General features: G+C 37.6%; 1 protein-coding gene across 2 annotated transcripts in view; it reads right to left on the bottom strand.

The window, feature by feature from the left end:
* The window catches only part of UBE2H (ubiquitin conjugating enzyme E2 H), a 92,324-nt gene that overhangs the window by 6,401 nt on the left and 64,804 nt on the right, over window positions 1–21,119 (bottom strand). Inside the window, exons 4-6 of one of the 2 annotated variants that reach the window (XM_032483329.1) lie at window positions 16,367–16,406; window positions 14,997–15,049; window positions 1,580–1,708 (exon numbers count right to left, since the gene is read on the bottom strand). In XM_032483329.1, the coding sequence (XP_032339220.1) occupies window positions 1,580–1,708; window positions 14,997–15,049; window positions 16,367–16,406 (222 nt within the window). The remainder of the gene's footprint in view (window positions 1–1,579; window positions 1,709–14,996; window positions 15,050–16,366; window positions 16,407–21,119) is intronic. The other variant, XM_032483330.1, reaches the window with a different exon arrangement.

The raw sequence follows: 21,119 nt of genomic DNA on the forward strand, positions 1-21,119 counted from the left end.
AGATAAAAACATAGTTTGGGTTCCATTTGTAATTGGGACTATAGCAGATAGGAACTAAAACAGGAATAGTGTTAAACAGTGAGGCATAATGAATATAAGAACTATAGAAATATGCTCTGCACTGAGATATCTGTGGGTTGCAGACACTGTTAAGTGACTGCTATGTCAAAATTTTAATACAGTCTCATAACAGAATTTTATCTGGTCGAAAATGACTACGTTTTTCTTTAAATGTATGTTTCTTTGCCTTTATCGATATTTTGCTACATAAATTAGATATTAATTTGCAAAGCACCTGAGCCCTAAGTAAATTAATTACAGTAAATTTATTTTTACTTTATTCTCAACAAAAGTACCAAATGATATCCTAGGAGACCAGGGAAGAATGAAAAAATGAAGAAAAGGAAAACTACTGTTCAGTAGCCTCAGATGCTCCCATTCGTCTCAAACCATCACAGAAAAGGGAAGACCAATGTATTCTGGGCTCTCATAAATTATTTCTACTGCCATCTCTTGCAAACGTGCTCAGAGGGGCCATACACCTTGTAGAAGCTGACGTTCTGAACGGTTGCAGATGAACAAGTCATGCTAAGCCATTTGTTAAGAAGAGCAGGCCTATTTTCATGGACTTTAAATTTCTTTCCTTTCTGGTGGAGCTTTATGTATCTAGACTTTTCACTACAAAAGTTCTCAAGCATACACAGAGATAAAAGGACAATGTGGTGAACGGGGTAACCTTGTGTGTAGCTTTAGCTGTCCTTTCAGAACCACGTTTTCATCTTAACGAAGTTCGTTCCCATGAGCATGTAAACTAAGAATGGGAAAACAGGATTCTAAATCTTACAGGATGAGCCAACCAGTGCTACTAAATTTCTAAATGTAGTAGTGCCGTGCATTTCTAAACTTTGATAGCACATTTTAAGTTTTAATAGAAAAATCCGCAGCTCCAGGGCACTGGGGCCAGTAGAAGAGAAATGTGCCTAGATGTAAACTCCCCAAAATACAAGCATATCAGTATGAGACCAAGAAAAGCAGCCAGTTAGCCAGTTGGGTATTTTTTACTCAACAGATAACATGATATAATTTTTTAAAAGTCTAATGATGAATTTGGTAATTATTCCCCAACTCCCAAAGTTAATTGCTGTCCTGATGGGCCAGGACAATTCCATTTGTAAACAAATGTAAGATTATGCCTTTCAATTAATCCTTTACTCTCAAGCCAATTTTCTAATTTTACCGACAAGAGGAAGCAAATGAAGGCAAAGGTTCTTCCATACAGGTGGTCACAGGGATTTCTGGGCAGGGCTATGTCTACTACCACCCAGTTAGTAAACACCCCTCTTCCTCAACTTCCCTTTTTTTTCCCTCTCTCTTTCCCTTCTTCCTTGCTGAAACCTCCAGCTTTTTAAAGGTGTCTCTGACCCTCGAACCTAGCTACTGAGGCCAGTGAACTCTGCTCCAGCCCACAGCTGTCTCTTTTTATGCCTGAGAAAAATTATGAATAACTAAGAAGGGTTTTAATGATCAAAACACAACAGACTTAAGTTATTCTGTCCCCAGGCTCAACTATTTGCCTTACCTTTAATTTTCTGCTTGTATTCTTCTGGTCGATGGAGGTACATAGCTGCAGCGTCACCATTGAGAGGATCTATGGGGTTGGGATAGGCCAACAACTGGGGCAGGAAGGACTCAAATATATTGGTAAGATCTGAAAAACAAACAGAAATACGTCATGCACGGAACAAGCAAGTTCACCTAAAATTCATGTGAATTTAGTAGTCAAAATGTCTTACCTTCCTAGGTATTTAATTTATTTTTCCATAAAAGTGTGCTCCATTACCTGTGACTTATATTTTACATACTCCTTTCAAAACCAATCTTTAAACTTAATTTGAAGAATCAGATAGAGGTACACTTGATACTCTCTTTGAAAGGCAGTTGTCCCAATTCTGATTCGCTCTACTTTCTAAACTGAGAATTGAGAAACATTACATACACTGTTTATGAATTAAAACCTGTGCCCAATATGCTATAGTACTCCACATTCTCACAAACTGAGTAATGTCTTAACATCGCCATTTCTACAACTTTGAAAAAAAATCCCCACCCTGAGAAGTATTCAAGCATCACATCTTAAAAGAAGTGAACACAATTTTATAGGCCTTAACATTTAATTCAATTCTTCTAATTTCCAATGGAGATGAATATAACCAGTTCTTCAATTATTCTGGGTAATAAGGGTGGGAACCTATATGGACACTTAAAATCATAAACAATCGTAAGACAGATAAGTACCAATTTACTGTATTTATTAATATTAATTTTAATAAACATTTATTAACTCCCTTCTTGCCAGATTCAGCTGGGTGTACACCGATGACATCTACACAGCGCAAACAACAAAACCCCTGCAGTCACCTAGTGTTTTACAAAGAAAGCAGGCTTCCATTTCTCTGCCCACTCTAGTTACTCACCATGTTTTATAAAAAACACTTCTGTTTCTGGAGGGAATGCTAAAGCACAGTAGCATAAAAACTACTCTTTTAATTTACTTTGCTCTTTTAATGAATTTTGTTCTAGAGTGGGCACTCTCACACAGTATTATAAGGGAATGTTCTGTCAAGCCACATCACTTTAGATTAGTAGTTCTCAGCCAGGGGTGATTTTGCTCCCCTGCAGCCACTTGGCAACACGTGGAGAGAGATTTGGTTGTCACAACTGGGTGAGGGAGGGGGTAGGTGGTGCCACCAGCACCTAGTGGACAGAGGCCAGGATGCTGCTAACACCCTACTACAGTACAATGCACAGGATAGCCCTGCACAACCACAATATCAATAATGTAGAGGTTCAAAAACCCTGGTCTAGATAAAAAGGGTCAGCCAACTTTTTCGTAAAGGGCCAGAGTAAATACTAACTTGGGCTTTGTGGGCCACATTTGGTCTGTCACAGCTACTCAACACTCAGCTCCACCACCGCAGCACAAAAGCAGCCACAAATAACAGATAAACAAGTGGGTGTGGCTATGTTCCAATAAAACTTTATACACAAAACCAGGCAGTCAACATTTGCTGACCTCTGCTCTAGAAAATCCTACAAGCAAGAAGCAGCTCTTCCTTGTCGCTATAAAGTTAAGAAACTGAGCAGTCAGAATGACCTAGAGCTGCACTATTTAACAGAACTTTCTCCAATGACAAAAATGTTCTGTATCTGCTACCAGTATGGCAGACACTAGCCACAAGTGGCTGTTGAGCACGTGAAATACAGCTGGTTTGACTGTGAGGAACTGAATTTTTCATTTCATTTCATTCTAACCAAATTAAACTTAAATAACTACATATGGCTCACAGATCTCATACTGAACAACTCAGAGAGTGATGGATGGACAATCCCACGACAGCCAGCAGTCCTGTTCTCATTCATCTGTCAGTACAAAGAGCAGGTTTACCTTCAACCCCAAGTTAAGGACTTGGTATTACTGATAAGGCTAGCTTTCTAAATAACCACATTATAGTAAAATTCTCACATGCCAGGAAACAAATGCAGAGATTCTTAATCAAAAAGCACAGAAAAATGATATTCGAAGACAACCCCAACAATTTGTGGCAGGATTTTCACCACTGTTTTACTTTTTTTTTTTTTTTTAAAAAAACGAAGCAACATATTTAACAAACCAATAGTTATTCATCGTACAAAATCATTGTGAACTATCTGTAAAGGCTAAGGGACAGAGAAAAATGCTCACGCTCTGAGTGGAAAGTCTGTAAAATAGTATATTCTCTAGAATTCTGATGTACACAGTGTGTATAAGAATATTTTAAAAGTTATGTTAAAGCAACAGGCTTGTAATTTCTATATTTCACACTTCAAATGACATTTTACTTCGTTTACCTGTAAAAATAGCATTTTCCTATAAATAAGTCCTTTCAACTTTTGCATATGTTTGAAACATTTAATAAAACACAAAAATTCTGAAAAAAATTTTCCTCTATCCTTAAGTAGATGGGCTACCAAGGCAGTGGCAGAAAATGCCAAACGGTAAGCAAATTAAGAAGAACAAAAAGTGTGAATCAGAAGTTTTACAAATTGAACATGACCTCAGAGCAGGGAAGAGTTAGAGTAACATTAATAACAGTAACAGTAATAGTAACAGCAGCAACAGTTTACACTTACACAGCCCCTACTGTAAGCCAGGCCCTGTAATCACTTTATATATACATTCTTAATTTTACTATAGCCAATGAGATAGGTACCATTACTATCTCCATTCTGCATATGGGGAAAATGAAGCACAGAGAGGTTAGGTAACTTACCCAAGGAACTGGGTTTCAAACCTGGGCTTATCAATTACACTGCTTCTCTTAATAGATAAAAGGAACACTGTCTCAACCATGAAGGGACAAGCTCCCCAATCCCTGCATCAAAATTGTATACCCTCAGGCATGGTCACCACCCTCCCCAAAGTTTTCCTTTCTCACAAGTTCAAGGCCAACAGGATGGTCCCTAAGAAGAGAATGTTCAAGAATTTCTTGGCTGAACTGTCAGGTATTTCACAGAGGCAGTGTGGCTTGTTTTCAAGTAGCTCAACCACAGGAAACAGCCCGTGGCTGTTCACAGATACCCACACATAGTGAACTGGGGGCCTCTCCTGCCATATCAGCATTACAGGTGCTGCTCCCAAAAGATTTAATAGCTGAATGTTCCTATCAAACAACAAAGAACTTGAAGAAAACAATAAAGTGCAGGTTTTACTCTCTTTCAGTTCAGAAGTCCTTCAGGATTTGAGAAATACTGCAGACAACATGTCTCATAACTAGGTGTTTCATGTGTTCCAGGAAAAGATTTTATACCCTTCCCCACTACTTTTAAGGTTTTCAAGCTACCAATAAGTGGCTTTGCCTTACGTATTTGTCCAAAACAAATAAAAGAACCCTCAATGATTGGTTTTTCCTTCCTGTGTCTACTGTCTTCAGGCATTAACATACTTTTGATCCATTTTACAGAGGTGCTGAGTCATAACTCTAAAACAGAAGAGCAGAAAAGGAAAAGTACACAGCCCAGTTTGGGGTGAAGATGACAGCTTCTGAAGGCCAGGATGTTGTGGCCATGGCCATTTTCAAACAGTAAAGTATTCCTGAAAGTGGCTAACAGAGTGACTACCATTGAGAGGGTCCTCCACAAAGAAACATCTCTCAGACATGCAGATGTGCACAAAATCTGCTTTCAAGATAAGTATTTTGGTAGAAGAGACATAAAGTATAAACCAAGAATGAAATAAAGATACTCATCTTTGGAAAAAAATCCATCATAATAAACATTTTTTCCCCTGAAATTGTTAATAAATCAGTTCAACTCTTTTTAGAAGAACATTAACCTTTCATTTTTTTGAAAGGGAGAGTGCCTGACATACGCTACCCAAGAGCTACCTAGAGATTACAGTCAGCTGGCTCCATTACTGGCTGCCTTAATTTTTAAAGGAAGTCCCAAGATCCCTGAGAAGTCTAAATTCTGATAAGCAAACAGCTCTTACTTTTGCCTTGGACTAAATCAGCACTTCTCAAAATACAGTCCATTAAGACTGATTCTTCAGCCTAACCTTATGGTATTAATGTTAACAATGTTACAACACTCAGACTTCAGCTGAAGCACATTATGATTTATATTCATATTTAATTTTTAAAAACACTCAAATCATACTGATCTCTCATCTAAAGCAGCATCATTTACCCTACTCAGTCCAGAGTCTTGGGTGAGTCCAGGTCCTGACTGTTTGTCCCTAAGAATTACGCATGGAGTTTTTTTCTAAATATGTATGCTGAGGCCTCAAACCTACCCCAGAGATTCTGACTTAGGACAGGCTGGCATCTGCATGTGTGATGTGTGTGCAGAAATGCATTACCTCCCTTACACATCCCTGTCCTCAGAGACCAAATGGAAAGAGCTATTTGCTTGTAGGTTCTCTAGCTCAAGAAAATGTTCAGAGGTCTTGGCAGCTAAGCTGCCAAGAGGCTCTAATTTAGTAGCCCTCCCTGACCCTTTCATCATTCTTTTTCTGCACACTGCTATCACCATCACTTCCTCCAGGTGGAGGTATTCCAAACTCTAGGTAGGAAAGCAGGTCTCTTCCTCTCTGCATCTCAATTTCTTCATCTGCAAAAAGAGAAGTATAATCCTGCAAAAAGTAGTACACGTTACTAAAAATGACTGTAAAACAGGTTTCAAACTGCATCAAAGGACTAGACTAAAATATTAATACATATATGCCATCTTCTCAGAAGAAATTTCAGCTACTTGTATCCCTCAAGGAATACGTTAATTAAAATGAGTCACACACACACAAATGCACCAATTCTTAAAGTATAGCCACCCTACTCCAGGTGACTCACAAAAAGACGGGTACAAGGCTTAAAGAAAACACAGGAGGGGATGAATCACATATCTCATGTTTTATTCTCGGTTGTTTATGAACCAGTGACCATAAGTTATTTCTTCTTCCTCTATTTCCTTTGAACATTAAAATGGAAACTTTTGCAAAGCATGCTGCTATCTTCAGGTTAAAACCCTGTGGATGCTGAAGCCTGATGTGGTCAGCCCTACCAGGAACCACAATTACCAGGCAGTCCTCTCAGAGACTGGAACTTACATAATCTTCAACTTGTTTTTTCAGATTTAACACCCCAAACACTGTAACTCAGAAAACACACCATAAATACAGTACAGTCACAGCCAGGCACCACCAGCCATCAAAGCCACTCCTCCCTTCTCCAGTACCACCTATCCTGCCCCCTTTTCTCACCCTACTCCTTGTCCCCCAGATGCCCAATGTCCTGGGTTCCTTCTTTTTAAAGCCAAACAAATAACATGCAGAAAAACTTGTTTGGAAAGACATCAGCCACTTGCACAGCAGTGTGAATTCTGTGGTCTTTGTATTAATACAGAGTGTATTTTATATACTGTTACTCCAGGAAGCTCATCATCTTACAATTTCAAAGAAATAAGTCTATGTTGATAACTACCAAACCTTCTAATCAGTCCTTTATATTTCTCTTCTTAAACTTGACACACCTAAAATTATTTCTCTGAAAACCTATACCTTTCTCCTGCAACATCCTTGTCCCTAGGCTCTGAACCTCTGGAAGGACCTCGGTTAGGCCTTCCTCTTTTATTCCTTGTACTCAGCCAACTTCTCAGAGTCACTACTTGTGCTAATGAAATGCCTCTAGTTCCTCTTCCGTTTCCCCTGGCATGTAACTACATCAAGCTCAATATATCTTTCCAGACATGGATCAGGACAACCGTTTCTGGATGGCCTTCCAGGCTCCAAACTCTTGCCTTTGCAATCAGAGAACATGTCCTTAAAACAATCACTCAGGTCATTTCTCATCAATAGCAAGTTCTTGTTTTCCTTCAAAACCTCATACTCCAGAAGCATGCTATCCAAACAGACTTATATTTCACTGACCCCCCAGGAGAAGGACCCCTGGCCTCCCAAGGTGACAATCACTGAGCTAGCCACAGCTCCCTAAGACATTATATGTTTCATATCAATAGGGAGCAGGGCTGCAAAAAGAGAAAGAAAAACCCCACAATTAAAGAAGTAAAAAGACGGTCAAAACCCACAAGGAGTTGATTCTAGTGGCCCAGAACTGATAACTCTATGACTTCCTTATTTCCATGGCTTTTGGCCATTATAGTTGAAGTTTATGGCTAAATAAGTTGAGATCATCTAGGAGTTAAAACCATGTTATCCTTGATTTGCTAGAGAAAATTAGCAGCTGACCTTTCAAAATCCCATTGATTGACTTTGCTCATCTTATAAGAAACTAATTCATCATGATTGCTAAGCAAGCCATGGATTTATAGCCGTATGTTCAAAATAAAACCAATCATAAAATTCCATTTCATTCATTGAAGTTTTTTTTTGGGGGGGGATCTACTATATGTATAAAAACACATGTACTAACTAACATACGTGTAGTCCAAGTCTATAAGATTGAAACAGGGCAAAATAAAATCTCCAGATTTCCTCCGGTCATTTAATAATTTGGGGTTAATTAACAGATCCTTACTTTTCTACTCTTTTGTCAGCCCTTAAGAAGTTGTACTATTAATGATGAATTTGAGTTTTCCACTTTAATTTTTCTTCTACTTACAGTCTGTGAGGATCAGCACTGGAGGATCAGCACTGCGTATGACCAAGCAGGTGTTATGTACGAAAGACTGAGTAAGCAGCGGGTTCTAAAAGGTGACAGACATCCCCTAGAGGAAGACTTCAATAAAGCCAATCAGGACAAATGCCCTCAGATAGGCAGGCGGGCTTTTAAAAAGAAATGGCTTTGAGACTAAACACTAACTAGTTTGAACCTAACTTCAATGAGGAAAGCCTGTTTGAGGGCACAAACACAGCAAGCTGAAGCAGACCACGACAAAGACTTGCTGTGGCACTGTGGCACAGAACCAGCTGGCCACAAGGCTTGCCATGCTGTATTTAGTTCACCAAATTCCAACATGCTTCAATGAAATCCAGCAAACCAATGTGCTAGATGATATGTTCAAGAATGTACCCTATCACTTAACTGAGAGGGCATCCTGCGTGGATAAAAGTATATGAAAGGTCTGAACTCATTAGATTTACACGTGTTCTCATGTTAATCCATGGATATCTTTTAAAGACAGAATAACATCTCATAAAGAGGGTCATGCCTGTATAAAACAAAACTCTTCCTTTCTCACACCTTTTAAAAGAGAGTGTGCAATTAGCAGAATTAGTAAGAATTAAACATCTGAAGAATTTTTGCTATATTTTTTAATTTGACAATTTATATTGTCACACTTCATTTAAAAGAACTTTTTTTATTCTTTTTTTCCTCTATTTTTTTTTTTCTTTTTAAAGCCCAGTATTTTATGCTTGTTATTTCCCCTTCTCCCCACAGAGGGGAGGAAGGTTATTAGGTTTTATCTGCATTTATTTATTATTATTATTTTTTAAATGGAGGCACTGGGGATTGAATCCAGGACCTTGTGCATGCTAAGCACACTCTACCACTGAGCTATACCCTCCCCTCAGCAATATTCATGACAGATAGACTTAATCTCACCACTGACAGCATTACAGGCTTTTAAGTATTCCAAGCTAAAAACAGGTATTCCTGTTTTATATGTAGGAAGGAGGACTGTGAAAGACACAGGGTACTAAAGCCTGGAGGAATACCAGATACATACCTTGAAGTGCCAGATCACCAGGTCACCTATCAGAGGTGTGTAGTTTCAGAACACAGAACATTTTAAAGAATTCCACTTACTGAGAAAATCCTCTCTCACACACTGCCTAATTGCAACTCCCTCCTCCCAATGTATTTAAACTGTAGAGATCTGCAAGAGGAAATGAATGCTACTACACCGATCAGAATGAAGAAAACAGGCTCTTGTACATCAAAAACGCTTGCCATGTCAATCTCAAAACGCTTCCCACCTTACTTAGGTGTACTTTAGAGGTCATTCATCCTAGTTTAAACCTGGTATGATCCTGACTGCCTTAAAAAAGTGCAAGCTAAATCATAGTAATAGGATTTGTTATTATCCTTCTAGAAATGAGGGCAGTTAATGTATAATTAACTAGTTGGGTATTCTTACAGTCATACTAAAACTCATTATTAAAGTTTTATATTACTAGACAATAATTTAGTTTGTCTTTAATGTCAGAAAAAAACAAGATGCAATTATAAAATAAATGGCCATGCTTGGGGGAAAGGCTTTACTTATATATAGTGATCACAAACAAACGAAGAGAAAACAAATCCATATAATCACAACTGAGCCCTGAAACTACAGCTCCAAAGAAAGAAGAACACAGCTGTGGCTGTCCTTCAGGGCCATACCCTGGTTCACATCCCACAAGCCACAAGGCCTGAACCACTCCACGGTTCTAGTGCTGAACACCAGTGAATGTGAATTTGGTGTTTTTAATGAATTTCCACTAAGTTGTTCAACCCAGGAAGTCTCCATTTTTCTGTGTACAGCTAATTAAACTCTTGGGCCATGTACCAACACCAAATCTGAATATCTAAAAGCAGACAAAGGAGGTGGATCACGGAGCTAGCAAGCACTGTTGAAATCATTAAATCTAAAACTCAGCGTATTTCTTCTTTATCTACTACAGCTATTTCTCCCATAATACTAGAAAGAAACTGCTCTACCTGGCCTCTGTCTAGGAGACTCATAATGACATCCAGCTGTTCCAAAAGTAGGATGATGTTTGTGAGATTCCAACATGGATGGATCAATACTGAGTTCTCAAGCCTGTTCAACATTAGTTGTTGGCCAATCAATTATCCATGCAGATAAATGTATCTCTTGTCTGTATAACTACACTAAAATGTCTAGAAACATTGCTAGCAAACACTAATCAACATAAAGCATTATTTTAAGATATAGTTACCCTCAGCCAAAATTTGAATTGTTTAGAAAGATTCACTGGCTACCTAACTAAAAAGAGGGACGTAATAACAACTTATTTCCAACATGGAGAGGCCTAAATTCATGTAGCAGCTTAAAATCATTAGGCCACAGTACTATTAAATGAGTTTATGACTTAAAATGTTTCTGAATGCCTAGTAAAAAAAAAAAAAAAAAAAAAAAAAAAAAGCAGCTTCTCTTGTCTAATTCTAATCTCAAAGTCCCTGAAGCATTCCTTTTGTTGCAGTCAAGTTCATTTGTCTGTTATTGACTCCTCAGATGACTTGAGGGGAAGTAATTTCCAAAATGTTGATTTTTCTCACCGGCAAAATAAGAGGAGTATCCACTCCATTGGCTAGCAACCCTAAGGGTGAGAATAAAATTATAAACTGCTCAATTTCATAAGAAAATTGTCTTCCACATTACTTGTCCACAACTTAATCCACAAAATAGGTAATTTACAGAGTCAGTCGAGAAATGAGTAGAATGACTGGCAAGAGAAGCACAATTTGCGAGGGTCGAGTTATGTGTGGCCCAGAAGGGCAGCAGGGAAACTGAAGGTGCATTGCAGTGAAGGTGTTTCCAGGAGTGTGGGCTGAAAACACAACTATGGATAAACTATATTTCAGAGTAAAGAGGAAAACAGAAGGGGATCTTATAAAGCTACCTATGGCTTGATGAACTTTCCTTTCATCAGCCTTTAAAATTACAGTTGCTTCTGAAACTGAAATCTAGATCCCCTTGGCTGAATTTTAAGTTTTCCAGAGCTTTTATCATTGCTGTCTAGAAGAGCAGGAAGGGACATTTAAAAAAAAAAAAAAAGGAAGAGAAAAAAGATGTTATCATCCCAGAAGTCAAAATGAATCAATTTTGTGATGGCATCTGCTATTTTCCTTTTAACGTCACAAAGAGTAACAATAGAAACTTTATACTCAATAGATAACTTTATATTGATGACAAACATCTTTACAAAATTAACCATATTACCCACTATAACTAGCTCTCTTACAAGGTTAAATAACATAAAATTAAAAATTACTGGGTGATTAAACTACAAGTATACCAATTCTGAGCTTCTGAATGAACAAACTGCATGTACACTTGGCAAAGGAAAACAGGAGGAGAACAGAAGCAATGAGTCAAATGGGCTGCCAGAAATCAATTTTCTTTTTCCAGGTGGTGGTGGTGGAGGTAAAGAACAGAGTACTAAATTTGCTATAAACATAAACATGGTTTATTATCAGGTTATGATGAGTATAAATCTGAGATTTCAACTGGGAATTGCTGTTATAATAAAAAATACAAATATCTATTGCACAGTACATGCCCTGCAGCAAAATTAATTGCAGGAAATTTCACAAGTAACTCCCTGCTCCCTACCATATTATATAGTAGAGGTGCAAGAACAAGTTTTAGTTACCGCTAAGCCTTCTGCTTTTCAGTTGAATATTCGTGTTAACTTGCCAATTTTCTCCTATTAGTTGTTTCATATTAAATTAATTTTTTTGTCCTTTGAACTAAAATTCTCTCAAGAATCACAGCAGGAAATTGAGTGATTCAAAATTCACCAATTATGAACTAACCTTCGATGCCAGGTTTAGAAGCTTGTAATAAAAATTCAGTTTATATCTCAAGATCAGATAGGTCTAAAAGAAACTTCAAGGTTATTTGAAGCAACCCTTTCTACCAGTACATTCATATAAATTGTATTTACCTGTTCCTAAAACTTTCCATGAAAGAAATGTTGAATTTTCTTAAGGAATAGTTTGGGTTTGAGCAAAATGTCAAAACAATTCTCCCATGCTGAGTATAATTTTGACTACACTCTAAAAATATTTTCTTCGTGGTTTCCTAAACTTACCTGTGTGTCCGTGCTCTTGTATTATGAACACTTATCAGTAACTCATACACATGTAACATGGAAATCAAAATTCGCTTTGACCAATGTGGTTTAATTCTTGTTACTTACTAAATGCTTTGCAAGGTAATACAAGAACATATTCTAACATTTTATAGATGTGATGAAACCTTAAGTCATGTTGGCCTTTCACTTCAAAGTCTATTGTGAACCTCATACACCTGCTGGCGGGAATGTACAATAGTACCGCTTTGAAAAAAGGTCAGTTCCTCAAATGGTTAAACAAAGCTGCCATATCATCCAGCAATTCTATAGCCTAGGTACATACCCAAGAGAAATGAAAACATAGGTCTACATAGAAACTTGTGCACAAATATTTATAGAGGTACTATCCATAATGGCTAAAAAGGTGTAACCAATCCAAATTATGACCTGACAGATAAAAATGACATCTGTACAATGCAGTATTATTTGGCCATAAAAAAAGAAAGAAGTGTTGATACACACTACAACATTGATGGATGCTGAAAACATCATATGAAATGAAAAAAAAAAACAGTCACAAAAGTGCATGTATTGTATAATTCCATTTATAAGAAATGTCCAGAATAGGCAAATCTATACAAACAAAAAGTAGGTTAGTTGTTGCCTAGGGCCCGGAGATAAGGGGTCGACAGCTAAAGGGTACAGGGTTTCCTTTTGAGGTGATGAAAATGTTCTATGATAACAATGTGGTAATGGTTGTACATAACTGTGAATATACTAAAAACTAACTAAATGGTATATTTTACATATGTGAATTATAACTTAATAAAACTGTTATTTTTTTAAAAGTGTCCTGAGACGTGAAGTACTTGAAAATAAGCAAACCTATTCCACAAAGCTTTTCTGGTCAATACTAAAAGAATTAGTTAAACTAAAGTCCAATTTACTTTATTGTAACTGGAACCATCTTGCAGTATTTCCTTATGTATATTTCTAAAATGTGAATGCAGTTTAAGAAAACACATCATTACATCAGATATTCCAGGCAGCCTGCCATAAGACATTTTTACCAAAAACATCATCTTAAAAGGAATCCATTTAATCAATCTCAGAGTATATGTTCTTTCTTGTCACCTCATCTCTTCATAAGCTGTTGTTTCCTTAAAATGCTCATGTTAATAACAGTACTGGGCATGATCAATTCACTCATTAATTCAACAAATATCTGAACCCTTACTGCATACTAGCCACTGTTTTAGGCACTTGCCCACACATGCACACTTATACGAGAGACAAAGTCCCTGCTCTTGTGGAGCTTACAATCCGATAGAACAAGCTAAATAATAAATTTTAGGGTTTTTTAAAGAGGGTGCTGTGCTATGGAGGGGTGTTATTTTAAATGGAATGACTAGGAAAGGAGGCTTCTCTGAGGAAGCATGTTTCAGACGAGAAAAGAAGGTGCCAGGCACACAAAGATCAGGGAGAGTAACTCCAGGCAGAGGAAATAACTCCTGAACGAATCAGGAGGAGAGGGGGATAAAAAGGATTAACTGTGTGCTGTGGGTGATCAGCCTTACTTTGTGATTCTCATGCACCATCCTAGTACAAGGTGACTCGTAGACTGGGTGGAATAAGGGGTCTTGAGTACCTTAAGATCACTAAAAGGTCTCGTAACTCTTCAACGAAAGACAGCCATCTGTGGTTAACCCTGACCTGAAGTGATTCCCTCTCCCGTACCTCTCAGCAACCGCTTGTTGTCTGGGCCACTCATTCTTACACACACTGGTGTGAGACACCGTGCTGGGAGTGCCAGGACTTAAATACAAATCAGATGGGCATCCTGACAGCCCTTAGGGCAGGAAATAATCCAGTAGCACAAAAAATGTAGATGCAAACAACGAACATGAGGTAGAAAGTAAAAGCAGGCCACAAGAAAAAGAGCTATAAAATGTAGGCATGTCCAGAGATTACTTCCAGCTGGAGCATCAGGGAACACTTCATGGGGTAGGGGCATGAGAGCATGGAGAGTCTATGAAGCCCAAGGACTTGGACACGTGGAGAGGACAGACAGATTTGTTGTATCCCTAATTGACTTTAAAAATATTTAGAAGTATTTTTAGCTCCCCAACCAAACTGGGGAGCTCATGGGGAGAAGGTCTAATACAATCTCTCTCTCTGATCTCAATTTATGTGTTAATTCACTGCTAAGAGATGAGATGTCAATTTCAGAACTGAAGGTAAGGCTAAATTATTCTTTGCTTCATAATGAAGTTTTGACCTTTGAAATAGATGATCCCCCAAACCTCCTAACATATCATCTCATTTCACAGGGACATTCTTAAGAGTTTTTCCAAAACTAAAAGGCATTACAGATAAACATGTATACAATGCGCTTTGGAATACACATGTATTTGGAATACACAAATATATAAAATGTTTGCATATGTTTTTATGTGTCTCCATATGTGTATCACTATACCTTATTTCAGAATCTTACAAGATGATTGTAAACTTCCACTGCTAACCCGAAGTTTGTACTCATGAGAAAATAACTTCTTTCACTGATCAAACTTTCCCACCAGGACTTCAAAAGCCCTTCCCATTCCCAACAAAACATCTTAAACCAGAGAAGAAAATCCAAACAACATTTTTTTAGGCAGTGTCTCAACATCTCTAAAAAATATTCCATGGCCAAACTCACCATAGAGAGCTGTCCAAGTTTGATTAATTACATCTAGACACACAGTTCCTGACCTGAAACAGATGGAAAGAACGGCATTTTTTTAAAAATTAGAAAGTTAGTTGCATATATCTGGCAACTAATTTTATTATCAGGAAAAATATTTTTATTAGTTCATATTAAAAAACCCCCAAAGAATCCCAGTTGGGCAAAGTATGAGGAGGAGCAGACTATATACAAGGTCTTAAGTGCCTTCTTACAGACTGAAAGGGAAAAACCGTAACTATACAACAGAGAAACCAGACAACACCTTAACCAGGTGGTCAGAATTAACACAGGTAATCAGGACAGAGAGACCGTGTGCCTCTGAACAGGACACCCTGAAGAGGACACAATCTCACTGTGTGGTTTTCTCACCTTAAACGCAGACTCTGAACCTAAGAAGGAAAAATCACACAAACCCAAACTGAGAGACATCTATACAATAACTGGTCTTTATTCTTTAAAAATTTTATAAAAAGGTGAGGAACTGTTCCAGGTTAAAGTAGTTTAAAGAAACATGGCAACTAAGTGTAATACATGATACTGGACTGGATCCTTTAATAAATGAAAAAAAAAGGTGCTAAAAAAGTACATAATTGGAATATGGCAGCAGATGAAAAAGTACTGCATTAATACTCAGTTCCTGAATCTGAGGACGATACTGTGGTTACATAAGAGAACATCTCTGTCATTAGGATGACTGATACAGGAAAGCATTAAAGGACAATGGGGTGTGATGTACATGTAAAACCTACTCTCACAGTTCGTAATACTTCACATGTACGTGCATGTGAATACCAAAATTTAGTGGCATGAGAAAGAAAAACTGCAGGACAAATAATGTCTTCTAAACAGCACTGGAAGTGCAAAGTGGGAGGCATTAGTATCACATTTTTAAATATCACCAATAAAATGTCAGAAGAAAGGGACAATTAAGATTCATTAACTGAAATCAAACGACTTATTCATGTTTGCTTTACTCTCAAGAGAAATACTTTAAGGGCTGAAAATAATAATCTGTAAGCTGAAAACAGATCTCTGAATTGTGTCTATACAAAGAGAATGGAGAGCGGAATACTACAAATGTTAGCTGGGTATCAAGGGAAATGATGGACCCATCCATGACAATGGAAAAACCCAAGCAGTCCAACAGTAGATTCTGAACTAAGTGGTTTAGAATATCATGTCCCTGGAATTCCACAGTTTAAATGACCATTCTTACAGTCCTATCTGTTGACAAAATCCAAAAAGGTAACTGAGGCTTTTTTTTTTTTATAATGAAGAGAGAGATGAACTCTAATCAAGAGTGGTTGCTGCTAAGTTTTAAACATTTTTAAATAGTTACTTACGCTTCATCAATGTTGGGATGGAAAATTTTATTCATGAATCCTGTAAAAAGAGATGTTCATTAGCAGCAAAAAGTATCCAGAGAATTACCAGTTTTAAAGTATTTCAGTGCTGGAAACAATTTCAGTAGTAGAAAAGGTGACGGTACCCGTAACTCATTACTTTCAATTTTAGATCTTTGTTTATTGGTAAGAATATACTCCCCTGACAGTGTCGCTTAAAGTACACCAGAGTTCTATTAATCAAATGAGCAAAACTCTGAGAGCAATGAGGCTTCTAATATAAAAACGTCATTAAAAGAAACTGTTTTCTGAGCTATGGAGGTACTCGCCAAGAAGATGTATAGTACTAAATGGCTTATAACTAGTGCCATGATAAAAAGTTAAGCTACTATGACTTCCCTTCCAAAAGTTTTATTGTTCAACTTCTAAATGTGGAGGTTCTGCATTCGAACTTCTCCTTCTGTAGCTCAGTTACTGGCATCATTCTGCTATACCGTGTGCGGAACATGAATGAAGCTGTTGAAATGCTAAAGAAGTACTCTTCCAAACCACAAATGATTTCATAAGAATAGTGACCAAAATATTTCCTTTAATTTTAGTCTATTCATTCCAGGAAACCCAGTTTTGATTAAAATTGGGGCAACCAAGAAATTAGGCAAAGAGTTAAAAAAATTCCATAGGATGGCTATATCTGTCAGAGATTCAAGTTTTTTTATTTGTTCCTAGAAAAACAAGTATATATATGTATATACATGTATATACTTTTAAACAAATATATTGACATTTAAATTCCAAGGAGAAATTAATTTATTTTCTAACTTAAAACTAGTGATTTAATCAGTCTGTGTATAAACAAATGACAGCATGCTAAAGCAGAGATCCACTCTCAAAGCTGTCATTTTGTCATCTTTATCACCTCACTTCCTTTTACAACTTCCTCATTCTGTTCCATCCTTTGAATAAATTGAAGTTCTTTACTAAAGCGCCCATCACCATGTCCCAATCCCACCCTCACCCCTTCACCTCACATAGGTTCTCTTTCATTCATTCAAAATATGTTTGGTCAACACCTATGTGTCAGGCACACTGTTTATTTTGGGTACAAAACCAAATAGTACTCTTCTGGAGGAGGTCACTGGAACAGTGGGACAAGAGACATGAAGAAATAACTGCAATGTGCACAAGGAGGTGACTGACAGTCAGGGGTAGCACATTTGGGGAGAGGAAGGTGTCAGGAAAGATGCAGACAAGTGGCATCAAAGGAGGATCCTCAAGGATGAGGTGACAGTGGTCATCTCTGAAAATCTAAGAAAATTCTCTAGCTTAGAAAATGAGGCTAAGACTATGAAATCTCAGGTATTTCCGGTCTCACTTGCTCTAGCCACTCCAAGTACTAACCAGGCTTCTAATTTTTGTTTTTTTAATCTTTTGTGTTGAAATAGCTTAATGTTTTATCCTCTAACATCAAGAGAGGCCTATGCCATGTTTAAATTACTCTGATGCAAAAAGACTTGTGCCCAATTACTATTTCATACTAATTTTACCATAAAGATGTTTCAAAGTCTATATTTAAAAGGTATGTGTTTATGAAGAGATTATACTTAGCCAATGGAAACTTTCATGTCTTAATATTAAGAGAAGAAAAAACAGAATAAAAATTCTATGTAACCCTAGAAAAGCACTAACACACATGTCCAAGAAGATTCACAAGGATATCTGTTGCAGCATTGTTTAAAAAAGCCAAGAACCAAATTCAACCCCATCAACAAGGGACTGGAGCAACTTGTAGTACATCCATATACTGGGAGTCCCACACAGCCAAGATAGTGAACTAGGTCAGTATGTATCAAATTGGATACAGCCAAAGCTGAGGGGGGGAAAACAGTTACAAAATGATGTATTTATAGCATGATACCATTTAGATAAACTAAAACAAAGCAACACTACATATTCTCTATGGTAACAAGTATAGAAAACTGTGCTGGACCAACTTAAACCAAATTTACAAGAGTTAATTACTTCAGTGAGGGTGCAGGGCCAAGGTCATGGTGGGAAAAGGGAACAGAACAAGAAACGGTGATCAAAGAATTTATCTGTAAAACTATATTCCTTTAAAAAAGAGATACTGCTTGCTTTGGCAGGACATATACTAAAAAGAGATAATGTGCTTGTATATTATTTCCTCTGCTTAAAAAAAAAGTGTGTATGTACACATAGATAAAAAAGTGGAAGCAAACATGTACAGCTATTAATAGCACTTAATTCTTGGTGGGAATATTTTCTCTGTTATCCTTTTCAAACCACTCCCACTCCTATACCAGAAGCAGGAGCACAGCAATGGAAAAAGGCTGCAAGGAAACAAGTGTCAGCAGTAGTCAACTCTGAAAGACTCTCCCATAATTTCTTCTACTACTATTCTTCTGACTTTCCCAAATTTCTATAATGTGTAATTTTAATAGTTGGAAAAAACCTTCAATTGAAAAATTATGAATAGCAGCAATCACTCTAAAGTAGACCTAATTATACATAGGTTATCTAGTGCTAAACCCATTTAAGGAAGTCACTAAAATCAGCTATTTTATTTGAGATCTCATATCTTAAACACTCTTGTTTAAATAATACTAATTCGTTACAAAAGTCAGAAGATCCTCAGGTTACAAAGTCTGCAGTCCTCAAGGTTAGTTACATATAGGAATGTACTGTTATTACAACAGCCCAGAAACTTCCTGATGAGTGGGAAACATTAATGTTTAGCTACTATATGGGTTTAATTTAGGGACTTGTTCTATTATGCAAAACGTATTTTGCTTGAAGCTACAATTAAGAACTTGAAACTCGTTCTTGATACTTAAAATACTGCCCCTGATAAGAATTCTCATAAGTAATATCAAGTGAAGCAACCTTGTCTATGGCAAAAGTTCCCAATGCGGCCTCCAGGTTAAGAATGACCTGGAGAGTTCTTTAGAAAACAAAAGTGCTCTGTTAAGAGAAGATGGCAAGTTTTCTGGAGGAAAACACAGAAAAGAAGGGGACCTGGAATAGGAATGCTGAGGTGGGAGCTGCATCTTTAAATAGGATGGGGAGGGAGAGCCTTACTGAGAAGGTGGCTCAATTTGAAGGAGGTGAAGGGGGAGTCATTTTGCATCTGGGGGGAGAGTGTGTACAAAGCATGAACAGCCAAGTGCACCGTGCATCATGAGTCTGCTTGATGTGTTTGAAGACCAGCACAGAGACTAGTGAAACTGAAGTGGAATGAATATGGAGAAGACAAGAAGTGAGGTCAGAGAGGTGGTGAGCATTTGTGGTCTTATTAAGGATGCTGGCTTTCACTCTGAGGGAGGTGGGAAGCCAATGAGACTGCTGCTAGAGCATCGACATACAAATCCTTTAAGTTTTTTTGTTTGTTTTTAACAAAAGGCTTATCTCCAAAAAAAAAGGCTAATCAGGGAACAGCTCAATCAGGTCACAGCACCTCAGTGCTGGGGAATGGCAGATCTCAAGGAAAACAGAATGGGCCGTCTCTCCTACAGTAAGAATAAGCTTCAATAATCTGTTGTCACAGGGAACCTCAAAGGTATAAGCAAACAGCTATGGTGAAGAGAGCTTTAAATGTTTATCAGAACTGTCTCTGAAAGATTAAGGAGATTACATTTGGAATCAATATAGTTTCCACACTGTTTCCAATCAAATCTAGACTTTTGGTTTGGTTGAGTCCAAGACTACATAATAAAGAGGGCCAAAAAGGGCTTAGTAAACATATTCTCTAGCAATAAATGGGTTGGAGCCCAGTCCCCAGTGCCCCTGCTAAATATAAAGCCCCATCTGAGCTCTGAGACAGAGGGCAGACCCGGACTGGAAAGAGGAAAGTACTAATAGGAACTTGGCTTCTAGTCCCAACTCTATTAACTGCAGGCCTTGAGCAGGTCGCTATACTTTTGTGGCTCTGTTTCTTTACCTACGAAGAGAAATAGTTGGATTATATGATCTCCAAAATCTCCACTCTTCCTGTTTGTAAAAGGACCATCAACTCTAATATCTAGGGTTTAATAACAATAGCCAGAGCTCTGAGAATAGAGGACCTAAGGGGAAATGTAAGGCACACTTTCAGTACAGAAGTCTTCTGGAGAATATAATACAAAGCTACCAACATGCTAAAATACTGCAAAGAGACACAAAACCCGCTGACTATTCCAAAGTAGGCAGAAACAGTTTATAACCTTGCCTTTGAGGAACAAGCAAAGCCAGACCAATTCTACCAAAAAACAATTTCCACACTATAACCATCTCTTCCTATGCTAGGATTTTTCAATTGTTAGAAAAATACCCAAAGCAAATAAATGGAAAGGGGCGTATGTATCTCCTTTACATTTGTTCTTGGACAAGCTGTGGACAGCATTTCTGGCAAAGCCATTTACATTCTGGATCATGACGACAACAATGGAACTTCTGGACAAGGAGGGGAGGAGACGAAGAAAGAACAGGCTAGGAATTCAGAGAAGGAACGTTCTCAGGACTGAGCGTGTTTGCCCTGGCATGTTTTCCTTCCTTTTGGCAATGCTATCACCACACTAATGAATATGTCTGCAACAAGAGAATTTTCCCAACACTTGTTTCCATTCGACCAGGAACTATTTTGAAGATATTTTAAGAGAACATATTTTGAAAACTGTTTGTAATGGAAACATGATAAGTGGAAGCAGCAAGTCATTTTTAATCCACATGATTTAAGATTTTATTCACTATCAGACATTTT

The sequence above is a fragment of the Camelus ferus genome, chromosome 7, assembly GCF_009834535.1.
Source record: "Camelus ferus isolate YT-003-E chromosome 7, BCGSAC_Cfer_1.0, whole genome shotgun sequence".
Lineage (NCBI taxonomy): Eukaryota > Metazoa > Chordata > Mammalia > Artiodactyla > Camelidae > Camelus > Camelus ferus.